The sequence below is a fragment of the Dendrobates tinctorius genome, unplaced genomic scaffold, assembly GCF_039654945.1.
Source record: "Dendrobates tinctorius isolate UK_male_01 unplaced genomic scaffold, ASM3965494v1 ptg000016l, whole genome shotgun sequence".
Taxonomy (NCBI): domain Eukaryota; kingdom Metazoa; phylum Chordata; class Amphibia; order Anura; family Dendrobatidae; genus Dendrobates; species Dendrobates tinctorius.
The window spans coordinates 87,752,830-87,776,607 of NW_027361684.1; the positions used below are offsets into that span (position 1 = coordinate 87,752,830).

General features: G+C 43.5%; 1 protein-coding gene across 4 annotated transcripts in view; it reads right to left on the reverse strand.

Annotated features, from left to right (window-relative positions):
* The window catches only part of SYTL5 (synaptotagmin like 5), a 378,504-nt gene that overhangs the window by 127,102 nt on the left and 227,624 nt on the right, over positions 1 to 23,778 (reverse strand). For 3 of the 4 annotated variants that reach the window (XR_012228981.1, XM_073566027.1, XM_073566025.1), the window contains exons 7-11: positions 18,702 to 18,815; positions 17,709 to 17,858; positions 17,124 to 17,274; positions 16,211 to 16,331; positions 8,372 to 8,478 (exon numbers count right to left, since the gene is read on the reverse strand). Coding sequence is in view for 3 of the 4 variants with exons in the window: in XM_073566027.1 (XP_073422128.1) it covers positions 8,372 to 8,478; positions 16,211 to 16,331; positions 17,124 to 17,274; positions 17,709 to 17,858; positions 18,702 to 18,815 (643 nt within the window). In the remaining variant the exon portion in view is untranslated. The remainder of the gene's footprint in view (positions 1 to 8,371; positions 8,479 to 16,210; positions 16,332 to 17,123; positions 17,275 to 17,708; positions 17,859 to 18,701; positions 18,816 to 23,778) is intronic. The other variant, XM_073566026.1, reaches the window with a different exon arrangement.

Consider the following 23,778-nt stretch of genomic DNA (forward strand, 5'->3'; position numbering starts at 1 on the left):
TAAATAATTTGGAGAGTGTATCTGCATTAGGTAATCCTGTCAAAGGAACAAAATGTCTAGCAATAGCTTTCCTTGTGGCAGTAACCCCAGGATGACCACTTAAAACGGAATCATGAAATTCCTGTAACACCCGCAATCTTAGGCACAGAGGCACAAATAATTTGGACCCTGGGGAAGTGGAAGGTGCCAACGACTGGGCTTTACAAATCTCCTCTTCCTGTCATGATCCCAGTGCAGGTTTTTGAGCTGCACACCGGGGGTTAATGTCGGGAGCTCTGTGCACGTTTTGACCTGCACACTTGGGGTTAATGATTGTGGCCTCTTTCTGGTTCTGGGAGAGCTTCTTAAACCCCTGGGAAGCTTCAATCCCTGCCAGTTATACTTTTGCCTTTGGCCTAGTGTGCTGACCCCCGTGTGCCTGTTTGTTGCTATAGCTTGTTTATATGGTTCTGACCTGGCTCTGTTTCCCGTTGTGAGTTTGCCTGTTGATTTTGTACTGCGTTATTATTTGTGTATGACTTATTGCCTGTGACCTGACTACTCTCTGCTCGTCCCTTTGGTACCTTGCAGCTATATCTGTGTGTGACTCATTGGCTACGTCCTGACGATTCTCCCTGTCTATGCCCCTTGGTAACTTTGTCTCACAGTCACTCTGCTAGGAATTCTCTTGCAGCTCCTAGCTCTCTGGAGTTTAGGCCACGCCTCTAGCAGTCACGTGCTTCAGGTCCTGCGGCTCTGAAGTACGCATCTACTCGGTTGCTGCCTGCTCCACAGGTATCTTTGAGCACTGTTTCGCTTTACTCAGGACACACGCACTGGCTCAGTGAGCAAGTTCAGAGCGGTGTTCCTGACATTATAACTGGCCTACAATTTTTTTTTTCTCTCTTCACTTCTGCAGCATGGACCCAATGTGTGCTTTATCTGAGCAGGTGAAATGCTTGACTCAGTCTCTGCAGAAGCTTAGTTTGGAACACCAAGTTCTGGCCCAGTCCCAACGGCGGGTGGAGGACTCAGTTCAGGGGGTACTTTCCGCAGGCTTCCAGCAGGTGGGGAATAGAGATGTCATTTTAGTCCCACCTGAATCCCCGGTTAAATTGCCAGATATATTTTCTGGTAACAAGGATGATTTCAGGGCATTTAAGGAGGGCTGTAAGCTTTTTTTTCTTTGAGACCCTGCTCCTCTGTGGATGAGAAACATAGGGTGGGGGTGGTGATGTCCCTGCTTAGGGGGTCCCCACAAGCCTGGGCATTCTCGCTTTCCTCTTCTGCCCCTGAGAGAATGTCTGTGGATGCGTTTTTTGAAGCCTTAGGGCTTATTTATGATGAGCCTGATAGAGTGCGGTTGGCTGAGGACAAAGTGATGAGTGTCTGTCAGGGGGAGCACTAGGCCAAATGGTTCTGTACTGAATTCAGACGTTGGGCAGCGGAGATTTCCTGGAGTGATGCCGCCCTTCGGGGGCTGTTCCACAGAGGCCTGTGTGAACATCTGAAGGATGCTTTGGCACTTCATCCTCTGCCTGACTCCCTGGAGGATGCCATGGTCCAAGCGGTTCGCATGGATCGCAGGTTGTGGGCTAGAGGCATTATGCAATGGGAAACGCCCTTATTTTTCAGTGGAGATGAGAACCGGACTCTTCCTATGGCTATGGAGGTGAGCGCTGTCACCTGTGAGGGAAAGGAAAGAAGACACCGCCATGAAAAGCAGTTGTGCTTCTATTGTGGGAAATCTGGACATTGGACGAAGGACTGCCCCTCCTGTCCGTCATCCTCCAAGATGGCGGGAAGCGACTAGGTCTGGGTAGTAGTCGAGGAGGCTACCCAGACCTTCAGGTACAATTTTCCTCATGTGCAAAAATGGTGCTGCAGGTGGAACTGGAACTTGGTTATGGTCCTGTTCAGACTACTGCTTTTATTGACTGTGGTTCTGCTGTGAACCTGATTGATACCAAGGTTATGACTCTTAATAAGATAGGGACAGTCAGGCTTCACGATCCTGTTAAACTTGTGGCAATTGACTCATCTCCTCTTACCCAAGACGGTATCTGTTGCAGGTCTGAACTTTTTTCTCTAAAAGTGGGTTCCACTCATGTGGAGAAACTAAGTTGTCTGGTGCTAGATAACTTGCCTGCAGGACTGGTACTGGGGATGCCTTGGCTTCAACGCCATAATCCTACCATTGATTGGGTTACAGAGGAAATCACTCAATGGGGATGCAATAATAAATGTGGTCACCGGGGACATCTTGTTAACGCTGTTAAATCCGTGTCTGTGTCGTCTGTTGATCTGGAAGGTATTCCGGAGTACCTGAAGGATTTCAAAGACGTTTTTTCCGAAAGTGAGGCTGAGGCGCTGCCACCACATAGACCCTATGATTGTGCCATTGATTTAGTACCCAGAGCCAAATTACCTAAGGCTCTATTGTTCAATTTGTCTGGGCCTGAGCGCCAAGCCATGAAGGAGTACATAGCTGAGAGCCTCCGCAAAGGGCATATCAGGCCTTCTGTGTCACCTGTGGCAGCAGGGTTCTTCTTTGTGAAGAAAAAAGATGGTGGTTTGCGGCTGTGCCTCGACTTTCGGGAACTGAACAAGATAACAGTTAGGAACTCTTACCCGCTTCCCCTCATCCCAGACTTATGTAACCAGTTAGCTGGGGCCCAATGGTTCTCCAAGTTAGATCTGCGGGGGGCCTACAATCTGATAAGGGTTCGGGAAGGGGACGAGTGGAAAACGGCATTCCTCACATCAGAAGGACTCTTTGAGAACCTGGTAATGCCATTTGGATTAACTAATGCACCCGCTATTTTCCAAAATTTCATCAATGTTGTGTTTTCTGATCTGATAGGCTGTTTTGTTATTATTTATTTGGATGATATTTTGGTGTATTCCCCGGACAGTCAATCTCACTTGCAACATCTAAAGACAGTTCTCCAGAGACTCAGGGAGAACCAATTGTTCGCTAAATTGGAAAAATGTTCGCTTTTTGTACAGGAGCTGTCTTTTTTGGGGTTGATTGTGTCCTGTGAGGGGTTTCGTATGGATCCTAAGAAGGTGCTGGCGATCGCTGACTGGGTTCAGCCTCGAGATCTCAAGGGGCTCCAGCGCTTCTTAGGATTTGCGAACTATTACCGGAGATTCATTAAAGGTTTCTCACAAGTGGTTAAACCACTCACGGATCTTACCCAGAAGGGAGCTGATGTAAAAAATTGGTCTGTACTCGCTAAGGAATCCTTCTCAGCGATTAAGAAATGTTTCATGTCTGCCCCGATGTTGGTACAACCTGACCCTTCCAAACCATTCATTGTAGAGGTGGATGCTTCTGAAGTGGGGGTGGGGGCTGTGCTGTCCCAGGGTCCGGCCACCCTTACCAATCTCAAACCCTGTGCCTTCTTCTCCAAGAAGTTCTCTTCAGCTGAGAAAAACTATGATGTAGGCATTAGGGAACTTCTTGCGGTCAAGCTGGCGTTTGAGGAATGGAGGCACTTTTTGGAAGGGGCGGCTCACCCTATCACGGTTGTCACGGATCACAAAAATTTGGCATACCTTGAATCTGCTAAGAGGCTTACTCCTAGACAGGCCCGTTGGTCACTTTTTTTCACGATTTCAGTTCTCAATTACTTTTGGGTCCAAAAATGTCAAAGCGGATGCCCTGTCCAGAAGTTTTGATCCAGTGTCTCCCCCTGAGCCGCCGTCCTCCATTCTTCCCCCAGGGGTGGTAATGGCGGGGGTCTCAACCGACTTGGAACAAGAAATCCTAAGGGCTCAGGCCCTAGCTCCGGTAACCAGGCCTCTTGATAAACTGTTTGTTCCAGATTCATTGCGGCCTAGACTTTTGCAGGAGTTTCATGATTCTAGGCTGAGTGCTCATCCAGGTATCACGGCCACTAGAGAGGCAGTAGCCAGGGGTTTTTGGTGGCCTTCATTAAGGTCCGATGTCAAAGAATTTGTTTCTGCTTGTGGCATGTGTGCCCGTTCCAAAAGCTTGCATAACCGACCGGCTGGGGAACTCATACCTTTACCGGTTCCTGATAGGCCATGGACTCATCTTTCCATGGATTTTATTACCAGCCTTCCATCTTCCAGGGGCAATACCGTGATCTGGGTGGTGGCGGATAGGTTTTCTAAACAGGCCCATTTCATTCCCTTGGCAGCATTACCTTCAGCAGAAACATTGTCAAGGTTGTTTGTGCAGCATGTGGTCCGATTGCATGGGGTACCCCTGAATGTTGTGTCTGACAGAGGTGTGCAGTTTGTGGCCAAGTTTTGGAGGGCGTTCTGTATGAAATTGGGCATCTCACTCTCCTTCTCATCGGCATATCACCCGGAGAGCAATGGTCAGACAGAACGCACCAATCAATCCCTGGAACAAATTCTCAGGTGTCTGACCTCCGCCAGACAGGAGGATTGCTGTGATGTGTTACCGTTGGCTGAATTCGCTTTTAACAACCGGGTGAGTCAGTCCACCAACATGTCCCCATTCCTGATTAACTATGGCTTTAATCCACATTTTGGGGAGTTTTCTCGGGTGGATTCCGGTTGTCCAGGAGCAGAGGGGTCCATTCAATGGTTAAAAAAACCTCTGGGCTGAAGTCCGGCGTAATATCTCTCGGGCCCAGGGGAGATACAAATATTTTGCGGACAAAAAGAGAGCCTTGGGAGACATGTTTCAGGTGGGAGAGAAGGTTTGGCTCTCCACACGTAACATCAACTTAAAGGTACCATCAGTTAAGTTGGGACCAAAGTTCATTGGTCCGTACAAGATTATGGAGATAGTCAACCCTGTGGCATATAGGTTGCGTCTCCCCGCCTCCTTAAAAATATCTAATGTGTTCCATAAGTCTCTGTTGAAACCCGCAGGATCTGTCAAAGAGAACTCTGAGACTGTTGTTCCTCCAGTGTTGGTGGAGGGTCAATTGGAGTATGAGGTCGGACATATTGTGGACTCTCGGCGAGTGCGCCGCTCTTTGCAGTACCTGGTCCACTGGAAGGGATATGGACCAGAAGAGCGCTCATGGGTCCCTGCTCGCTCGGTACATGCAGATCGCCTGGTTCGGGCTTTCCATGCCAAGTACCCGGGGAAGCCTGGGGGTCCAGAGGCCCCCGTTGAGAGGGGGGTACTGTCATGATCCCAGTGCAGGTTTTTGAGCTGCACACCGGGGTTTAATGTCGGGAGCTCTGTGCAGGTTTTGACCTGCACACTTGGGGTTAATGATTGTGGCCTCTTTCTGGTTCTGGGAGAGCTTCTTAAACCCCTGGGAAGCTTCAATCCCTGCCAGTTATACTTTTGCCTTTGGCCTAGTGTGCTGACCCCCGTGTGCCTGTTTGTTGCTATAGCTTGTTTATATGGTTCTAACCCGGCTCTGTTTCCCCGTTGTGAGTTTGCCTGTTGATTTTGTACTGCGTTATTATCTGTGTATGACTTATTGCCTGTGACCTGACTACTCTCTGCTCGTCCCTTTGGTACCTTGCAGCTATATCTGTGTGTGACTCATTGGCTACGTCCTGACGATTCTCCCTGTCTATGCCCCTTGGTAACTTTGTCTCACAGTCACTCTGCTAGGAATTCTCTTGCAGCTCCTAGCTCTCTGGAGTTTAGGCCACGCCTCTAGCAGTCACGTGCTTCAGGTCCTGCTTCAAGTACGCATCTACTCGGTTGCTGCCCGCTCCACGGGTATCTTTGAGCACTGTTTCGCTTTACTCAGGACACGCGCACTGGCTCAGTGAGCAAGTTCAGTGCGGTGTTCCTGACACTTCCAGCTCAGAGGTGTTAGGAGTCAGATTTCTGCCCTGACTATGCAGGAATCTAGACCCTCACATCCTGCAGTCTCTTGCTCTCTCTCCACTGCAGAAGAGATTGTAGAAGAGATTGCTTTACAGCAACTCTCTCTGGAGGCTAAGTCCTTCATTCCTTCCTCTGAGCATGCTCGTGGGACGATCTCCCATTGGAGTTCAGAAGTCAGGTGCTCAGGTCCTGCTCCTGATTCCATTGGTTCAGCTCAGGATTCTGGAGACTTCCGGAAGGTCCCTTTCGCTATAAAAAGTGCGCATGGCTGTTCCGCCATGGGCTAGTATAGTCATACTTGCTGCTGTGTGTTTGTTGATGCATGCATGATCTGGTGAGTGACTCATTTGAAACCCCTACTCCTATGATATTACGAATGTGTGAGGGAATGTGTTAGAGCCAGTATTTGCGCCAGCGCCAGCGCACCATAGCTCCACAGCAACACCTGCTAGCTCCTGACATTGCACCTGCGTTTGTAGCGGTGTCTCTCTGCGGCACCTTCCTTGCCGCGCTGCAGTTGCAGCTTATTTGTGCGTCCGCGGTTGCGATGCTCTGCACACAAGTGCCTACAGTAGGTCTTTTCAGATGTAGTGCCCTTATATACAACTACTCCGGTGACCATCTACTGCGTGTGTGCCGCTGAGTCTCTGTGCTGCTAACAGGCTCAGCGTTACCATATTTATTATTTGTTTATAGCAGCTCTGTGTCCACAACAGAGATTGCTTGTTGCACCTGGGTGATATCAACCCTGTGCACATTACGCCATAGTGCTCTGCTACCATCTAGCAGCGGTTTCTACACCTACCGCACGGTGGACCCCAAGCGGCGAACACGCTTTATTTATATTTTTATTTAGCGTATTCCGCCATTCATAACATTATACTAGCGCCAGGGTCTGGTTAGAGATGGCAGAACAGCAACTCCTGCAGTGTGTGAGGCAGCTCAAGGGTCGCTTGGCCACTCTTGAAAGGGCTCTCGCAGCTGCGCAAGCCACTGATGCTGCTGTACAGGCACTCACAGACGCGGTAGGGCGTATGTCCATGTCCTCCCTTGCGCCGACAGATACCCGCCTCCCGTTGCCCGATAAATACTCTGGTGATGGCGCCTCCTGCAGGGGTTTCATCAGCCAGTGCTCAATCCACCTGGAGCTGCTGGCTGCGCAGTTCCCTACAGAACGGGCCAAGGTGGCCTTCATTATTTCCCTACTGTCGGGAAAGGCGTTGGAATGGGCTACGCCTTTATGGGAGCGTGGTGACCCCGAGATTCGGACCGCTGCCCACTTGCTAACAGCCATCAAGCAAGTCTTCCTCGGTCCACGGGTCACCCACGACACCTCTCTGCTAATGCTTGCCTTGTCTCAGGGATCCCTCTCGGTTAGCCAGTACGCCGTCCGTTTTCGGACACTGGCGTCTGAACTGGAGTGGTCCGATAAGGCTCTTATCCCTGTTTTTTGGAGAGGTTTAGCGGAGCACGTAAAGGATGCCCTCTCTACTAGAGAGATTCCCACCAGTCTGGAGGAGTTAATCTCCATCTCCACCCGTATCGACCTCCATTTTTCGGAGCGTGGTATGGAGCGTGCTCACTCCAAACGGAGAGGTACTCCGGCTCCCAATTTTTTTGAGCCTTCAGAGCCGGAGGTTCTACCCCCAGAGCCCATGGAGGTATCTCGCACCATGTTTGAGACACGCCCGACTCAATAGTCCATGTGCGGTTGTCACCTTCTACACGCTGCTTCTCAGGAGGACAGCACCCCGCAATGGTCTGATTGTGAGTCGGTCGGCGAGACTTTTGTCCCTCCTCGCTTGCGGCCCAAGATTCTCGCGTGGGCACACACATCCAATGCAGACGGCCATCGTGGCTATATGCAGACCACGAAGTCTCTGGCCGGATTGTATTGGTGGCTGCACAGGGCTCGGGACGTGAAGAAATTTATTCAGGCATGCACTTTATGTGCTCAGGATAGCCTTCCAGACGGAGTGTGGTGACGGCCGTCGATACACGGCGGCGTTACCCTGTAACTCCCGCTCCCAATATCTCCCGGGTGTCCCTCCTGAAACCTGGCGATCTGGCCTCCGCTGATACCATCCATGTGTCCCGGTTTTCGGTTTCTCCTACCAGGACATCAGGCTCGCCTTTGGACGAATATACATCTGGCAGAGTTCTGGGAGACGCAGCTCAGTTAAGAAGCATGGCAATCAACTGGAATAGTAAACACATGGAGACAGCCGACGCCTCACAGTCACAGATTGGATAACTGAGCTGTCAATCAGCACATTGACAGCTCAGCATGCCCCTGTGCCAGATTGGATGGTCAAGCTGTCAATCAAAGTACCGACAGCTTCATCACACCCCTATACCAGATTGAATGGCCGAGCTGTCAGTAACTGCATTCCAGACACACTGAGGGGCGGAACCGTGACAACAACAGCCTGCAGATTTCAATTCTGCAGCACCATTCAGATACCTTACGATGCCCTATTATAATACACAACAGATTATCCATCCTGAAAACAAGAATAGAAAATCTGCTACTTATCTAACTCTTGTCTAAATCTCTCAGTTATTTTTGAAAGACATTAATGTTCCACTCACCAAGTTAGTGTTCAATCCTCCTGGAACAGATTTGCTTCTTATGCTTACTGTTTCCCCATTCCCCTCAGTAAATGGTCTGGTAAGGTCCACCTCTGACCGACTGTGATCTGAAAAGGATTGTTATACATTATTATCTACCAATAACTACTGCCATATAGGAGAGGTGTACTCAATATGTGAAAATTTGTACAAATATTTTTTGCATTTAAATGGAGGCACTTAAAGAGGCTGTCCACTACTTTTACATAGGTCATCAATTTCTGATCAACCGGGATTCAACACCCGGCGCTCCTGCCAATCGGCTGTTATCGGTTTCGGCGGCGACGGCAAGAAGTACTCGCAAACCGAGCTGTTCCGGCTAGTTGTAGTGGCCAGAGCTTGGTACTGCACATCCACCTTCTGTTCAAACCAATCAATATGTAGTACCCTGCGGCGGCCACTACAAGAAGATGGAGTAGCTCGATGAGTGAGTACTTCTGGCCGTTGGACATCACCACCAACACCAATTACAGCTGACCGGCGGTGGAGCCGGGTGTCGGTCCCTGGCCAATACGAAATTGATGACCTATCCTGTGGAAAAGTAGTGGACAACCTCTTTAATTCTAAAAATTAAGGTGGGGTGTTTTCCTTTTTTCACTCAATGTATTGCAAACTTGTGGCAAAATATGTGGTTTTGCTGTAATTTCCTTCAAATTTAGGTAAAAATTGCCATTTTTACAGCAACAAATAAACATACTCCAAAACATACTGTAATTACTACAATGTGTTGATGCAAGAGATGTTTGTTAATTTCATATAAAATGATATGATATTGTAATTTTTCATGCTAGAGCTTACATGTATAGCTGCGAAAATTCTGAAGATCTGATAAAAACCAACAATATTCTAAGTTCAGTTCAGAAGGCTATGATACAGCTTTATTGTAGGGTGAATTTAAATATGGGAGATTGTGACTGTCCATATAAAGAAAGGGGGGTGTCCAGTCTATATGACTGCAGACTTGTGAATTCTCACATCGTGTGCACTGCACATTGTGAAGATTCTCCGTTGTTGGCACCAGGAGCGAGCAGTCATGTGATCACAAGTATGTGATTTGCATACTTAGAGACACATTCCAACTAGATGTATCCGGCCTCACTCAATACACTGGAATTGAGCACACACGTCTAGTTTCGCGTGACTATATGCATGCAAATCGCATACTTGTGGTCATATAGAGTGACTGCAAACTTGAAGCTTAAGGCCGGACAATCCCTTTAATTTGAAAATCATGTGTGTTTACACCATTCATTGAACCCTATTAAACTGAATGGAACAGATTTTCAGCTGCAGACATTTTTGCAACAAATCTGCCATTTGAGAATTCATTTTTCTGGTTCATATTTCAGATCCAAATTACCATAGATTTAATAGGGTCAGTTTGTTAAGAGGTCCATGTATTGGGTCTTTTTTATGGGGCTCTTCTCTTCTAGGTGCACTACCATCTTTACTGCTGCAAACATTCTTGTGCTTGCAAAAATTGCTCCCCACTTGACTCACTGGGCCAGAACTAGCAGTATATGATTACCATTCATGTACTGTATTCAAAGAACATGTAGAACAAGTAAAACTTGGATTGCTCCGAGTCTTGGCACAAAGTAGCAGGAACAGATATGAATTGTTAACAGCTAAAGAAAGAGAACAGTGTCTGCTTGCCTGATGTCAATGTTTCTGACATTTTTGAATTGCGCCTGATTATAATCGGAGCATCAATTTAACAACCTTTTTTTGCTAGCTCAGACATCCCTAGTTTTGAACTACTGGCGCTCGCAGCAGAAAAGCAGATGTACTGTAGGAGCTGCTCTTGTGGGATTTTGAAATTATAGGGATTTGCAGAAGAGGGAAACTAGAGACTGAGAGTTACATAGTAGAACTAATCAAAAAAATTTTTCAAATCAAGATCTGTTTTCAATAAAAAAAGAAAACTAAATAATTATTCTTGGTGAAACCATAAGGCAAAGTTCCCATGATGAGTATTTGGTGAGTTTTTGATTTTGCAATACTTGTGCTGCACTTCTGCACCTATTAGCTAAAATAGGCTACGTGCTTTTTTTTTCATTTAGTTTTTGGTTCTTTTTGGTATGTCATGTTTTAAAGGGAACCTGTCATCAGTTTTAGCCGATATAAGTTATTGTCATCAACTTTCAGGGCCGATATACATAATTCCATAAGGCTGTATATCTGCCCCCAACCTGGCAGAGAAAGAAAAGAACTTTTATTATACTCACCTGCAGGGCGGTTTGGTCCGAGGGGTGTCGCTGGTCCTGGTGCGGCGCCTCCCTGACTCTCATAACATGAAGTGACTTTCTCTGTCATCCATTGAGTACGGTTTGGGCTGACCGATTACATCTTGCTTCATTTGCCTGGTCCCTTTGCGGGCTTGGGATTTCTTGCACATTATATTACTATCCTTGGTCATAAGAGCGCTCTTTTTATCGTCTTTTTATTGTTCAGTGAGAGTCAGGGAGGCAGACAACCCAGTGCTTCAACATTTATGGTTTTTCTACTGAGTTGGTTGATTGCTGACCATGGGGATGCCCTTGACAGCCATATATTTATATTTTGATTGATTAAGAGACATATACATATATAATCTTTTGGGGTTTGGACTCGTGACTGATGCATTTTTTTGATTGATACCAAAACTTTTTATGGTCCCCCACCATTGGGGTCAATTATGTTTTAGGTAGGTATTGTTCTATCAGGTTAGTGTCATTAGTCAGGCTATATCACCATGTTTACCCGATGTTTATATAATTGCATTTTCGTTGATGCACATAATTTAACAACTCAAGGTTGTCCCCATTTGGACATGGGTACGGACAGTTGGTTTTAATTGTTTTTAACCTTGTGTGTGTTGTGATGTTAATAAAGTATTATGATTATGGACATACAAATGTGCACTAGTTATATGTTTATGGCCTTTTCGTCGCATAAGATTGGCACAGGGTAGAGGCATCAGTGAAGCAGCTGGGCAAAAACTACTGCATTCAGGATGGATTGTAGAGCAGAATGTTTGGTAAGAAGCTGACTGGTCAGAAGAGGGTTGCTGTAGTCCAGATGAATGTGAATAAGAGCGACAGAAAGAGTTTTTGCATAACCTCGCAATTTCAGCATTGATTGGACAGTGTCAGTTTAAGTAGGGACACAACCAGTTTTCAATTTGTTCATACATTTTTAGGAGGAATAACAGAAGAATGACACAACACAGAGGTCTAAGAAAAGATTATCCAGAATTCGTATTTCATGCAGATTGTACATATTATTATTATTTATTATTATAGCGCCATTTATTCCATGGCGCTTTACATGTGAGGAGGGGTGTACATAGTAATGATAATGATCTTTACTAAAACTAATACATCAGGAGAGATGACTGATCATTTTAAAATACTGTACTTCTATGTTTTGCAAGCAGCTAATGCTAAACAAGCGCATTGTGCTTTTTGGTGACACCTGACACTGCATATTTGTCATGCTGTACACTTTAAGCTGTGCTTTAGTGTCATTTTTTTCTGGCAAAAACCGTGATTGATAAGATGAAATGGAACTTGGTTTTGCTAAGAAAAATACATACTACCCCAAAAGTACAACGTGTAAGCACTGTTTGTCAGATATTTTTGTATATAACATTGTGATTGCAAAGATATTATCTGCACTAATGTCTATTCTTTTTAACAGACAGTAATCATGGCTACTAATCATCCTCTCAGTGGAAATATTATGTTTTCACACCGTCCCATGAGATCAGTACAATGTAATGAAGTATGAACGTAAACCTAGCGACATGACTGACCAGGATCTGCCCGTCCGCTCCCTCCCGAGACCCAAAAGCAAAGACAGGCAGGGAGGAACAAAATAGAAGTGCCACCTTTTTATTTCTAAGACGTAGCCAGTTGTTTATACCTTGACGCGACCTTAAACACTGACCACAGAAGGTCTAGTTATGACAGTACAGCTTTACTTGTATTTTATGCATTTCTTTCTAGCCAAAACCAAGAAATTACTTCCCATTAAACCGTTTACCTGGGCTATAATACTGATGGCCCATCCTTAATGTGGGCCATCATATTAGTGAAAGTCCATCTTCCTGTACCCTTGCTGATCCGCTGACAACACCATGTATTTGGTAGCAGCAAATTTTGGTACTGCAGTTTAGTCCTATTTAAAAGGGACTAATTTATTTTTTTTACTAAGAGCCTAAGAACTAACATGCAGATCACCTGCTCATTCTACTCAGCACCTGCTGGTGATTCTGCTGCTCACATAAACAGATCTGCTCTTCCGCTCTGCTCTGTCAATAAGGCGTGACTGCCACATCATGCTGATTGACAGCCGGCTCTCCGCAGTTATGCAGTGGTGAGCCAGTTGTTACTCATCATGATGTCAGCAATCATGCCCCATCCACAGAATCGAGCAGAAGAGAAGCAGCTGCTCTGGCGATGGGCTTCAGTGAAAGCCACTGAATCACTTGCAGGAACAGTCTTTACCACTCTGAACAAGCAGATTGGTAGCAGGCAGAACAGGCCGATTGTTAGCAACCACCTGCTGATAGTTCTTAGGCCCATAGTTAAAAAATAAATTAGCCATGGATAACACTTTTATGTAGATGCAATTGAGTTGCAATACACAAGGAATAATCACAATGTTTTGCACTCTGCCTAGAAACCAATAAAGGGGACACAACACCATTAAGTCAATTAATTGCAGATGAGGAGGGACCAAGTTAAACCCCATATGATCAGATTTGCCACCAGAATTACAGTCTCAGAAAATCCTATCTTTTAGGCTTTACTGTAACAAATTAGAAACGTAATTTTCAAAAACACATATCACCAATGTAAAAAATAAAAAACACCTTCCCAAATCGTGAACAATGCTAGTACATAGAAGACATATAGTTTTGATTTATTATCTAAGTGTGACCACAATTCATGCTGATTTTATAATAAATGTATAGGCTGGTTTCACCCAAACTTTTTATCGGTGTTTTCTGTGGCTTTTTTTCTGTGATATTTTTGCACTTTTATAATAGGGGCAAAATCGCTGCAGTCAGATGTTAGTTTATATCTATGGCAAAATATGTACACATATAGCATTTTATTTGCTAATTAGTAGCATTATTCTGGTCAGCATTCTAGAGAATTACCTGGTAATCTAGATCAGGGTTCCCCAGCTCCAGTCCTCAAGGCCCACCAACAGATCATGTTTTCAGGATTTCCTTAGTATTGCTCACTTGATAATTGCTTCACCTGTGCAATACAAAGGAAATCCTGAAAACATGATCTGTTGGTGGGCCTAGAGGACTGGAGTTGGGGAACCCTGATCTAGATAATCTCTATTCTCTTTTGTGCTTTTCTATATAGAGTTCTCAAATGAACTTCAAGCCAAGACAATCGCTTGCACAACATAGCACAGTAAAAACGGATGTAAAACACACCATAACGCCATCTTCACACGTCTGGACAAAAGGTGTTCTGCACACATGCACATGGATGACACATGAATGACATCCATGTGTCATCAGAGTGAAAAGTACTGGCACCTGGGAACAAGCAGTACAGTTTGCGCTGTTCCCTAGTGCCTGCTGCTGAAGGCCACTCTCATCATTGTTACTTGGTCTCCCTGAGATCAAAGTGACCAGGAGACAACGATGGAAGGTGTATTCAGCAGCAGCTGTGTCAATCCTGTTTAAAATAAAATAAAGAATTAAATGAAAAAAAAACAGCGTAATTTTCATAACCAGCAGAGGGAAATCTGTTTGCTTAGCCTTTCATGGTGAATTTACAGAGGGCCCAAAAAAAAATGATGTAGAGTCCCCCTATAAATTCAAACCAGCAAAAACTAAATACACAGCTGTATCAGAGATATTGCCCCCCCACCCTGGCTACCAACAACAACCCTCAGTCGCCTCAGAAATGGTGCATCCATAAGATGCACCACATCTGGCTCTCAGCCTCACTCCCTCTCAATGATACATTTTTTTGCAGTATTTTGCAATGCGGGAACTGAACCATGTTTTAAAAGATAAATAGTTTTTTTTATTTTTCTTTATTTCAGCCCAACAAAACCTATTTTAGTTTTCAAAAAACTAACAGTATTGTATAATTGGATTAAAAACACATGTGACATGCACACATATGAACAAGTCGGTAGGACACTGTTCATACCACCCACTGACTCAAACAAAAACAGAGAGCACAGAATGACAATTGTGCAGAAATATCCTGCAGTAAAACAGTTTTTTCCGTGCCTATGCATGATTTGAGAGACCCCACCCCTCTCTTGTGTGACATGCACATAAAGAGCTGGCTTATACCACGTGCCCATACCAGGAAGCGCCTGTCTTCATCCTGTTCATTTAGACACTGTTCACATGTTCAGGTTTTAAATACATTAGATAGGGACTGCTTCAATAGGGGTTACTTTGACGTGGTGGAGCAGCTTGGTATACATTTTTTTGCAAAAAAAACATATCGACTAAATACCCTGCATTTGTTATCTTTTTATCAGCACTTGCTGACTACTGGTATATGTTTTACTGCAGGATATTTCTGCACAATTGTCATTCTGTGCTCTCTGTTTGTGTTTGAGTCAGTGGGTGGTATGAACAGTGTCCTACCGATTTGTTCATATGTGTGCATGTCACATGTGTTTTTAATCCAGTTTTTTCCGTGCCTATGCATGATTTGAGAGTCCCCACCCCTCTCTTGTGTGACATGCACATAAAGAGCTGGCTTACACCACGTGCCCATACCAGGAAGCGCCTGTCTTCATCCTGTTCATTTAGACACTGTTCACATGTTCAGGTTTTAAATACATTAATAGGGACTGCTTCAATAGGGGTTACCTTGACGTGGTGGAGCAGCTTGGTGTACTTTTTTTGCAAAAAAACGTATCGACTAAATACCCTGTATTTGTTATCATCTTTTTATCAGCACTTGCTGACTACTGGTATACGTTTTACTGCAGGATATTTCCGCACAATTGTCATTCTGTGCTCTCTGTTTTTGTTTGAGTATTGTATAATGGATTTGGATATTTAGATTAGTGTCTGGTTGTATACAGAAGTTAACCCTCAGGTTATGGAAACATGAATATTAATTTCTATTAATTTATTTATTTAACTCACATATAGCACCATTAATTTCCACAGTGCTATACAGACTTTATGATAACTCTCCTCGTTGGGTCTCTCCTCATTTGGTCTCTAAAGGGAATCTGTCAGTAGGATAAACCCTCAAAATTCATGTACAAGAGCATGCAGGTTATAGAACGTTGAATAAAATTATATCTCCCTGAGACTCTGCCTCCAGAGCATATTTTAAACAAATGGGAGCTCTGCTGTTCTGTGTTATTTCTGATCTCATTGCAGAGCAGGAGAGCGGACTGTCAATCATTACATGTCTCACACTGGTAACGCCCCCTTTCATTTATAAGCTCTTCAAGCAGATTCTCGGGACGAGCTATAGATCTTATCAGCTCATTTACATATAAGAGAAATTTGAATTTCTCTGGAACAAGACATCAGATCGCAGATATAAAGGTATCATTTTATTCAATTTTCCGTGACATGCGTGCCAATATAGATGGCTTAGGAGGGTATATTCAACTGACAGATTACTTTTAATAATAGCTACTGTAATTGTGTAAGTCATGTGGTCGTAAAACTAAGGACAATGGGGGCTGCCAACAAGTAAAAGATAGAGATTCACAATATATGGGAACAACAGTCACTTAAAACTGTAGCACTTGTGTCAATCATTTCATAAATATCCATCACATATCTGACTTACATACCTGATGCTACTGAAACTCGAGATAAGGCCAAGGATGGAGTGCTGGAGCCTCGTCTCCTATGTCTCTTTGCAATATCTTCTGGAATGCTAGAACTTGTTTTCATTCCACTTCCTAATGACTGCTGGGAATAAAAATCTATATATAAGTAAAAACTCTGTTCTTTCTCATATGTAAAGGGGTTGTCCAGTGAAAACAAGTTTTCACCTATCCACAGGATTGGGTATGATTTTATCAATGTGTGTCTGACCACTGGACTGATCGGCAGAATGGGTAACTTTTATTTCCATTACAATGGAGTGGCAGTGCACGTGCCTGACAGATCTTTTTCCGACAGCCCCATAGGGAATGAATAGAGCAGCAGTCAGGCATCCAAATAACCAGCCATTTTGTAATGGGGATAAAATTTGCCCTTTCGAAAAAAAATATTCCCTGTTCTGCAGATCAGTGAAAGTACTAGCATGGAGACACCCAGTGATCAACGCATCAGCAATGCATTATCATCTATCCTGATCCTGTGAACTTGATTTCATTGCAAAGCCCCTTTAATTTACTGTTTCCATTTTTTGGATACAGAATTTACGAACCCCTGTAGAGATTAATTAAACTCCGGTGTCTATAATTACCACTAGCAGGATCTTAGACGCATACTTCATCTTGTGAATACATTAAGCTTATCTGTCGCCCTCTTGTGAGACAGTTAAAACTTCCAAGCTCATTGCCTCATGTAAAATTCTGTAACCAACAGGCTTGTTGCCTGTGTGTAAAATGGTTGCATTGTGCCATCCCTCAGTGGGAAGCCATCAAGAGATGCTACATCCTAAATGTTAGTTAATAGAACATATTGCCGCTCATTATGACCCCTAACAGTAATTATGAGTAATCTTAGAATTATTTAATAAGACACAGCACTCACCGTGTGACTGTAATTAGAAGTTAGACTTTGTTTACTTGGGGTAGGAGAACTGCGATGCACTACAGCACTTGTGGTAGTCCAGGAACTGTTGCTTTGACCAGTGGTTTGTGAATTGACACTGCCAGTAGGGTCAAAGGAATGTACACTTTCACTGGAATTATAAAAGAATTCCTCTAAAATATGACAGCAATTTTTATACAAAAGATCTTTACGATCATCAAAAAAAAGACAATCAGTTCTTAGTTTATAGGCCTTATATAGGGATTATCATCCAGTTTAAGATCTCATACATGGAGCCATGTTTGGGATGGCTATATGGTTCTACTGCTTTTTCAATAGACCCATGCTCACTGCTGTATATATGGAAATATTTCCATCAGCATTTGCATAAAAAAAGTGCAACATTAGACCAAATCTGTAATATGGAGCCTCGGATAGAACTATGTGGGGCGCAAATCAATTCTATGTATATGAGGTCTTAATCTAGGCAAATACAACGTTGCAAACATAAATCTTTAAAAAGGCTTAAAAAAAGCTATAAAAAAAATTATGATCTGACATGAAAATTAAGTAAAAAACTGTTACCGAACAGAAATTGGTGAGCTGCGCTTCGATTCAGAGCGAGAGTCAATTTTAAAGCTTGCTTGACTGATTACATCAACACTTTCCTGGCCATTGTGTAGAAACTCTCCTTGGGAAGCTTCAGGGAGGCTGTGAATATCTGGTCTGGATCTCCTGTGATATCATAGTGTATGAGTCACCATAAAGAAGAATGAAAAATGAAAATACACAAATACTACTGTAAGGTAAAACTGGGAGATATTTGTAATGTATGCATGGATTTCCACTACACATGGTGAGACTCAGACAGCTACTGAGGAAATTGAATTTTTTATAGGGGTTGTCCAGCCCTGGACTGCAACTCTGCACTCTATGTGACTGCAGACTAGTGAATCGTCACATCAGGCACACTCCATCGGGTGCTGTGAGGATTTTCCGGTCCCGGGAGCACCTAGTGCATGGCTTCAAGTATGTGATTTGTATGCATGTGGTCATGTGAAAACTAGAGGGGTACAACCTCGCTAAATGCAGGTGTGTTGAGCAAAGCCGGCCAAGTCTACTTGGAATGGAGGACATCACATGACCGCCCGCTTTCGGCGCTGCTACTGAAAAATACTCACAGCGTGCAGTGTGCAGGGAGAGGGACTGCAGACTTGTATCTATGGCTGGACAACCCCTTTTATTCAGTCTGGCAAGGCCCAGTAAAAAAGGTTTAAGATGTCCTGGATTATAAAAATAAAAGGCTATTTAATTGCTGAGGCACTTACGAAATAAGCAGAAACGTCTTCTGGTTTAAGCATGAAGTACTAGCCAAAGTGTGGATTTGGCACGATACACACAGTTACAATGGAATTAAACACTGAATCCTTATTTTGCAGAAACCTAATCCATATGAAGTAGTGGTGTATTAAGAACTCTGTCATTGTGTTTCTGTTTCTTATTGTTTGGAAGATTAGGGAACTAGGATATACGATACAAGTAGTATTGGCTAACACTGGAGATCAGTAAATTCTTCACCTTTCAGAGCGCGGGATTGATGAGATGCTTCTCAGGCTCTGTGCATCGAGATTTGAATGAATGCTGATTGCATCTTCCCCACTTCTTGTTTGCTTCCCAAGTCTCCTGTCAGGACTGTAGATAAAAGAGGAAGCAATGCATAGCTTTTTTTATACTGTATTTTTCCTAACAATAGTGAGTGGAAGCACCCATTAGGTTTACACTGCATATAAAATAGGCATAAATTATACATTCTGAATGTATTTCAGCAACAGTCTAGATACCAGTCAGGCTTGACGAGATAACCCTGTGCCTTGTACTGATTATAATGTGATACCAGCTATTTCACCTATCAAAAATGGCAGGCGCTCTCTTGTCCCCTATGATTAGCATCACTGCCATCCTGCTCTATAATTAAATCATCTTCTCTTTATTCTGTCTCCTTTGTCTGCCTTCCTTAACGCTGTGTTCTTTTCCAACCTTATTTTATTGACCATTAGCCCCCCAGATACATTGTCATTTTTAAAATATTCCTGCAAATTGCTGGTCTGCAAGAGAGGGCTATACGCAAAACTACAGAGATAACAAAGCTACAATAATATAAGGCACAAAGATGTACCTGTGATAACTACTTATTGAAGTTATGATTGTCAGTGGACTTCTATCGTTATAATTGAATACTAATTTCATACAGATTTATATAGCGTTTTTCAGTGTGTGATTTATATCACATACAGGTGCTTCTCACTAAATTAGAATATGATCAAAACGTTAATTTATTTCAGATCTTCAATACAAAAAGTGAAACTTGTACATTATATAGAGTCATTACAAACAGAGTGATGTATTTCACGTGTTTAATTCTGTTAATGTTGATGATTATGGCTTACAGCCAATCAAAACCCAAAAGTCATTATCTTAGTAAATTAGAATACTTTATAACACCAGCTTGAAAAATTATTTTAAAATCCATAATGTTGGCCTAGCGAAATGTGTATTCATTAAATGCACTCAATACTTGCTCGGGGCTCCTTTTGCATCAATTATTGCATCAATGCAACGTGGCATGCAGGCGATCAGCCTGTGGCACTCCTGAAGTGTTATGGAATCCCAAGTTGCTGTGATAACAGCGTTTAGCTCGACTACATTGTTGGGTCTGGTATCTCTTATCTTCCTCTTGACAATACCCCATAGATTCTCTATCAACAGTTTTGAACAGCTTACTTGTGCCTCTAACAGCCCCGGGTGGAATCATGATCCACTCACGGCTAGCAACTAGTGAAATGCCAATCTCTGACAGCAGCATTTAACTCGCATTTCCAGAAGCGCGACGGGAATCCTGCCCATTGGTGATCGCGGGTCACTGATCGGTTGGCATGGCAACCAAAGGGACTCCAGCAGACCTCTATGTTTGTCATAGCCGGATTGCTATGAGTGCCACCCGGTGGCCTGCGCTCATAGCATAGCATTTCTGCTACATAAAGGCGATCTGATCATCGCCTATCTGTAGCAGAGCCGATCAAAGTTGCACATCTTCTAGTCTCCCATGGAAACTATTGAAGCAGGCAAAAAGTAACAAAAAAGATTTAAAACATATTAAAAAGATAAAAAAATAAAAAGTTCAAATCACCCCCCTTTTGCCTCATTCAAAATAAAATAGCAAAATCAAATATACACATATTTGGTATAGCTGCATTCAGAATCGCCTGATCTATCAATATGAAAAAAAAATTAACCCGATCACTAATCGAAGTAATGAGAAAAAAAATTCAAAACGTCAGAATTATGCTTTTTTTGTCCCCGCTACATTGCAATAACAGGCAATAATGGGCGATCAAAAGATTGTATCTATACCAAAATGGTATCAATAAAAATGTCATCTCGGCACACAAAAAATAAGCGCTCACCAAACCGGAGATCACGAAAAATGGAGACACTACAGGTCTCGGAAAATGGCACCATTTAATTTTTACCAAAGTTTGAATTTCTTTTTCACCACTTAAATAAAAAAGAACCTAGACATGTTTAGTTTCTATGAACGCAAAATGACCTGGAGAATCATAATGCCAGGTCAGTTTTAGCATTTAGTGAACATAGTAATTGGAATTGCACCTTTTTTGCAATTTCACCGCACTTGGAATTTTTTTTCCCTTTTTCCAGTATACGATATGTTAAAACCAATGGTGTCATTCAAAAGTACAACTTTTCCTGCAAAAAGCAAGCCCACACATGGCCATATTGACAGAAAAATAAAAAAGTTATGGCTCTGGGAGGAAGGGGAGCAAAAAACAGAAACACAAAAAGGAAAAAACCTCTGGTCGTTAATGGGTTAATCGCCATTTGAAGTCTTCTGCTAATTAGATTTTAGTGCGCAGGGGCTGGACTGTGCATGGGGTCTTCTCCCCCCTGTCTTTGATTCCCAGGTTCCTCTGCCTGCCTTCGATCTGTGAATGATCTGCCTGCTCTGTTCGAAATCTCAGCAGTGATCTGTCATTCAAAGACCAGAGGCAGGCGGAGGTTCTTGTAATCACAGACAGGGAGGAGAAGACCCAGTGTACAGTTCAGCCCCCTGTACACCAAAATCTAATTAGCACAAAACTTCAAATGGTGATCAATGGGAGCCACAGAGCGGATTTCATCAAAGGTATCAATTTAGTCTGTATTACTGCGTCATTACGGCCATGTCTTTACATTACAAAATCGTGCTCACAGGTTCTCTTTCAAGAGATTTTTTGGTACGTATTGAACTTAATCAAGCCACTACGATAGTAGTATAATGTCTGTGGGGATGCATCCCCACAAGTCGCCCAGAATTTGTAATACTCCAGCTCAATATATGTGACTAAGTTTCAGTACTAGGCACAACCACGTATACAGTGGGTACAGAACGTATTCAGCCCCCTTTTAGTTTTTCACTCTTTGCTTCATTGCAGCCATTTGGTAAATTCAAAAAAGTTTATTTTTTTGTCATTAATGTACACTCTGCACCCCATCTTGACTGAAAAAAAACCAGAAATGTAGAAATTTTTGCAAATTTATTAAAAAAAAAAATTGAAATATCCCATGGTCATAAGTATTCAGACCCTTTGCTCACACACTCATATTTAAGTCACATGCTGTCCATTTTCTTGTGATCCTCCTCAAGATGGTTCTACTCCTTTAATGGAGTCCAGCTGTGTTTAATTAAACTGATAGGACTTGATTTGTAATGGCACACACCTGTCTATATAAGTCCTCACAGCTCACAGTGCTTGTCAGACCAACTGAGAATTATAAGGTCAAAGGAACTAGCCAAGGAGCTCAGAGACAGAATTGTGGCAAGGCACAGATCTGGTCAAGGTTACAAAAGAATTTCTGCAATACTCAAGGTTCCTAAGAGCACAGTGGCCTTCATAATCCTTATATGGAAGAAGTTTGGGACCAACAGAAGTCTTCTCAGACCCGGCCGTCCAGCCAAACTGAGCAATCGTGGGAGAAGAGCGTTGGTGAGAGAGGTAAAGAAGAACCCCAAGATCACTGTGGCTGAGCTCGACAGATGCAGTAGGGAGATGTGAGAAAGTTCCACAAAGTCAACTATCACTGCAGCCCTCCACCAGTCATGCCTTTATGGCAGAGTGGCCCAACGGAAGCCTCTCCTCAGTGCAAGACATATTAAAGCCCACATAGAATTTGCTAAAAAACACATGAAGGACTCCCAGACTATGAGAAATAAGATTCTCTGGTCTGATGAGATGAAGATAGAACTTTTTGATGATAATAATTCTAAGCGGTATGTGTGGAGAAAACGAGGCACTGCTCATCACCTGCCCAATACAATCCCAACAGTGAAACATGGTGGTGGCAGCATCATGCTATGGGGGTGTTTTTCAGATGCAGGGACAGGACAACTGGTTGCAATTGAATGAAACATAAATGCGGACAAGTACAGAGATATCCTGGATGAAAACCTCTTCCAGAGTGCTCTGGACCTCAGACTTGGTCGAAGGTTCACCTTCCAACAACACAATGACCCTAAGCACACAGCTAAAATAACAAAGGAGTGGCTTCAGAACAACTCTGTGACCATTCTTGACTGGCCCAGCCAGAGCCCTGACCTAAATCCAATTGAACATCTCTGGAGAGACAAGAAAATGGCTGTCCACCAACATTCACCTTCCAACCTGATGGAACTGGAGAGGATCTGTAAGGAAGAATGGCAGAAGATCCCCAAATCCAGGTGTGAAAAACTTGTTACATCATTCCCAAGAATACTAATGGCTGTACTAGCTGTACTCAATACTGAGCAAAGAGTCTGAATACTTATGACTAGAGTTGAGCGACTTTTGATTTTTTTAGGGTCGCGTTTCGTTTCGTGAAACCCGACTTTTCCAAAAGTCGGGTCGAGCAAGATCGTCCGATTATAGGGAAAAGTCGGGGTCGTCCCGAAACACGAAACCCAATGTAAGTCAATGGGGAATAAAAGTCGGTAGTGAGAGGAGGACAGGAAACACACCTACAGTGCCCATTTGAATGCCAAAAGCATCAATTCTTCTTACTTAAGCTTGTCAACCTTAATTAACTTCATAATACAAGTTACGCACTGAAAAATGGGGGTTATTTGGCTAAAGTTGTGGGGGGGGGCTGGCTGCAGGTTTTCATGTGCCCTGGGCGAAAGAGCGCCCCTTTAACACATACCACAACTCATCATGCTCCGATACGGCAGAGAAATAGCGGTATAGTACAATGAAAAATACCTCACTTTTTACATCTCATGACGAGGCCCATCTATTTCTCCATACAGAATCATTGGTCCCATATAATGTTTGAAACAGTATATGATGAGCTCCACATAATGCTACAGTATATGTTGGTCCCCATGGATGAAGCTCCACTGTCTTATGGGCCCAAATAATGCTCCAAACATAATGGGCCCCATTTCTAATGCTCTAGTGTATAATGGGCCCTGTAAATGCTGCTCCAGTGTCTGATGTCCACCTTTGGAATGTTCCAGTGTATGGTGGGCCCCATCTATCATTCTCCAGAGTATAGTGCTCCCCAAAAATTGCTGTCCCAACATTGAAAACAATCAAATAAGTCTCCTCGCTAGGGAATCCCTGTA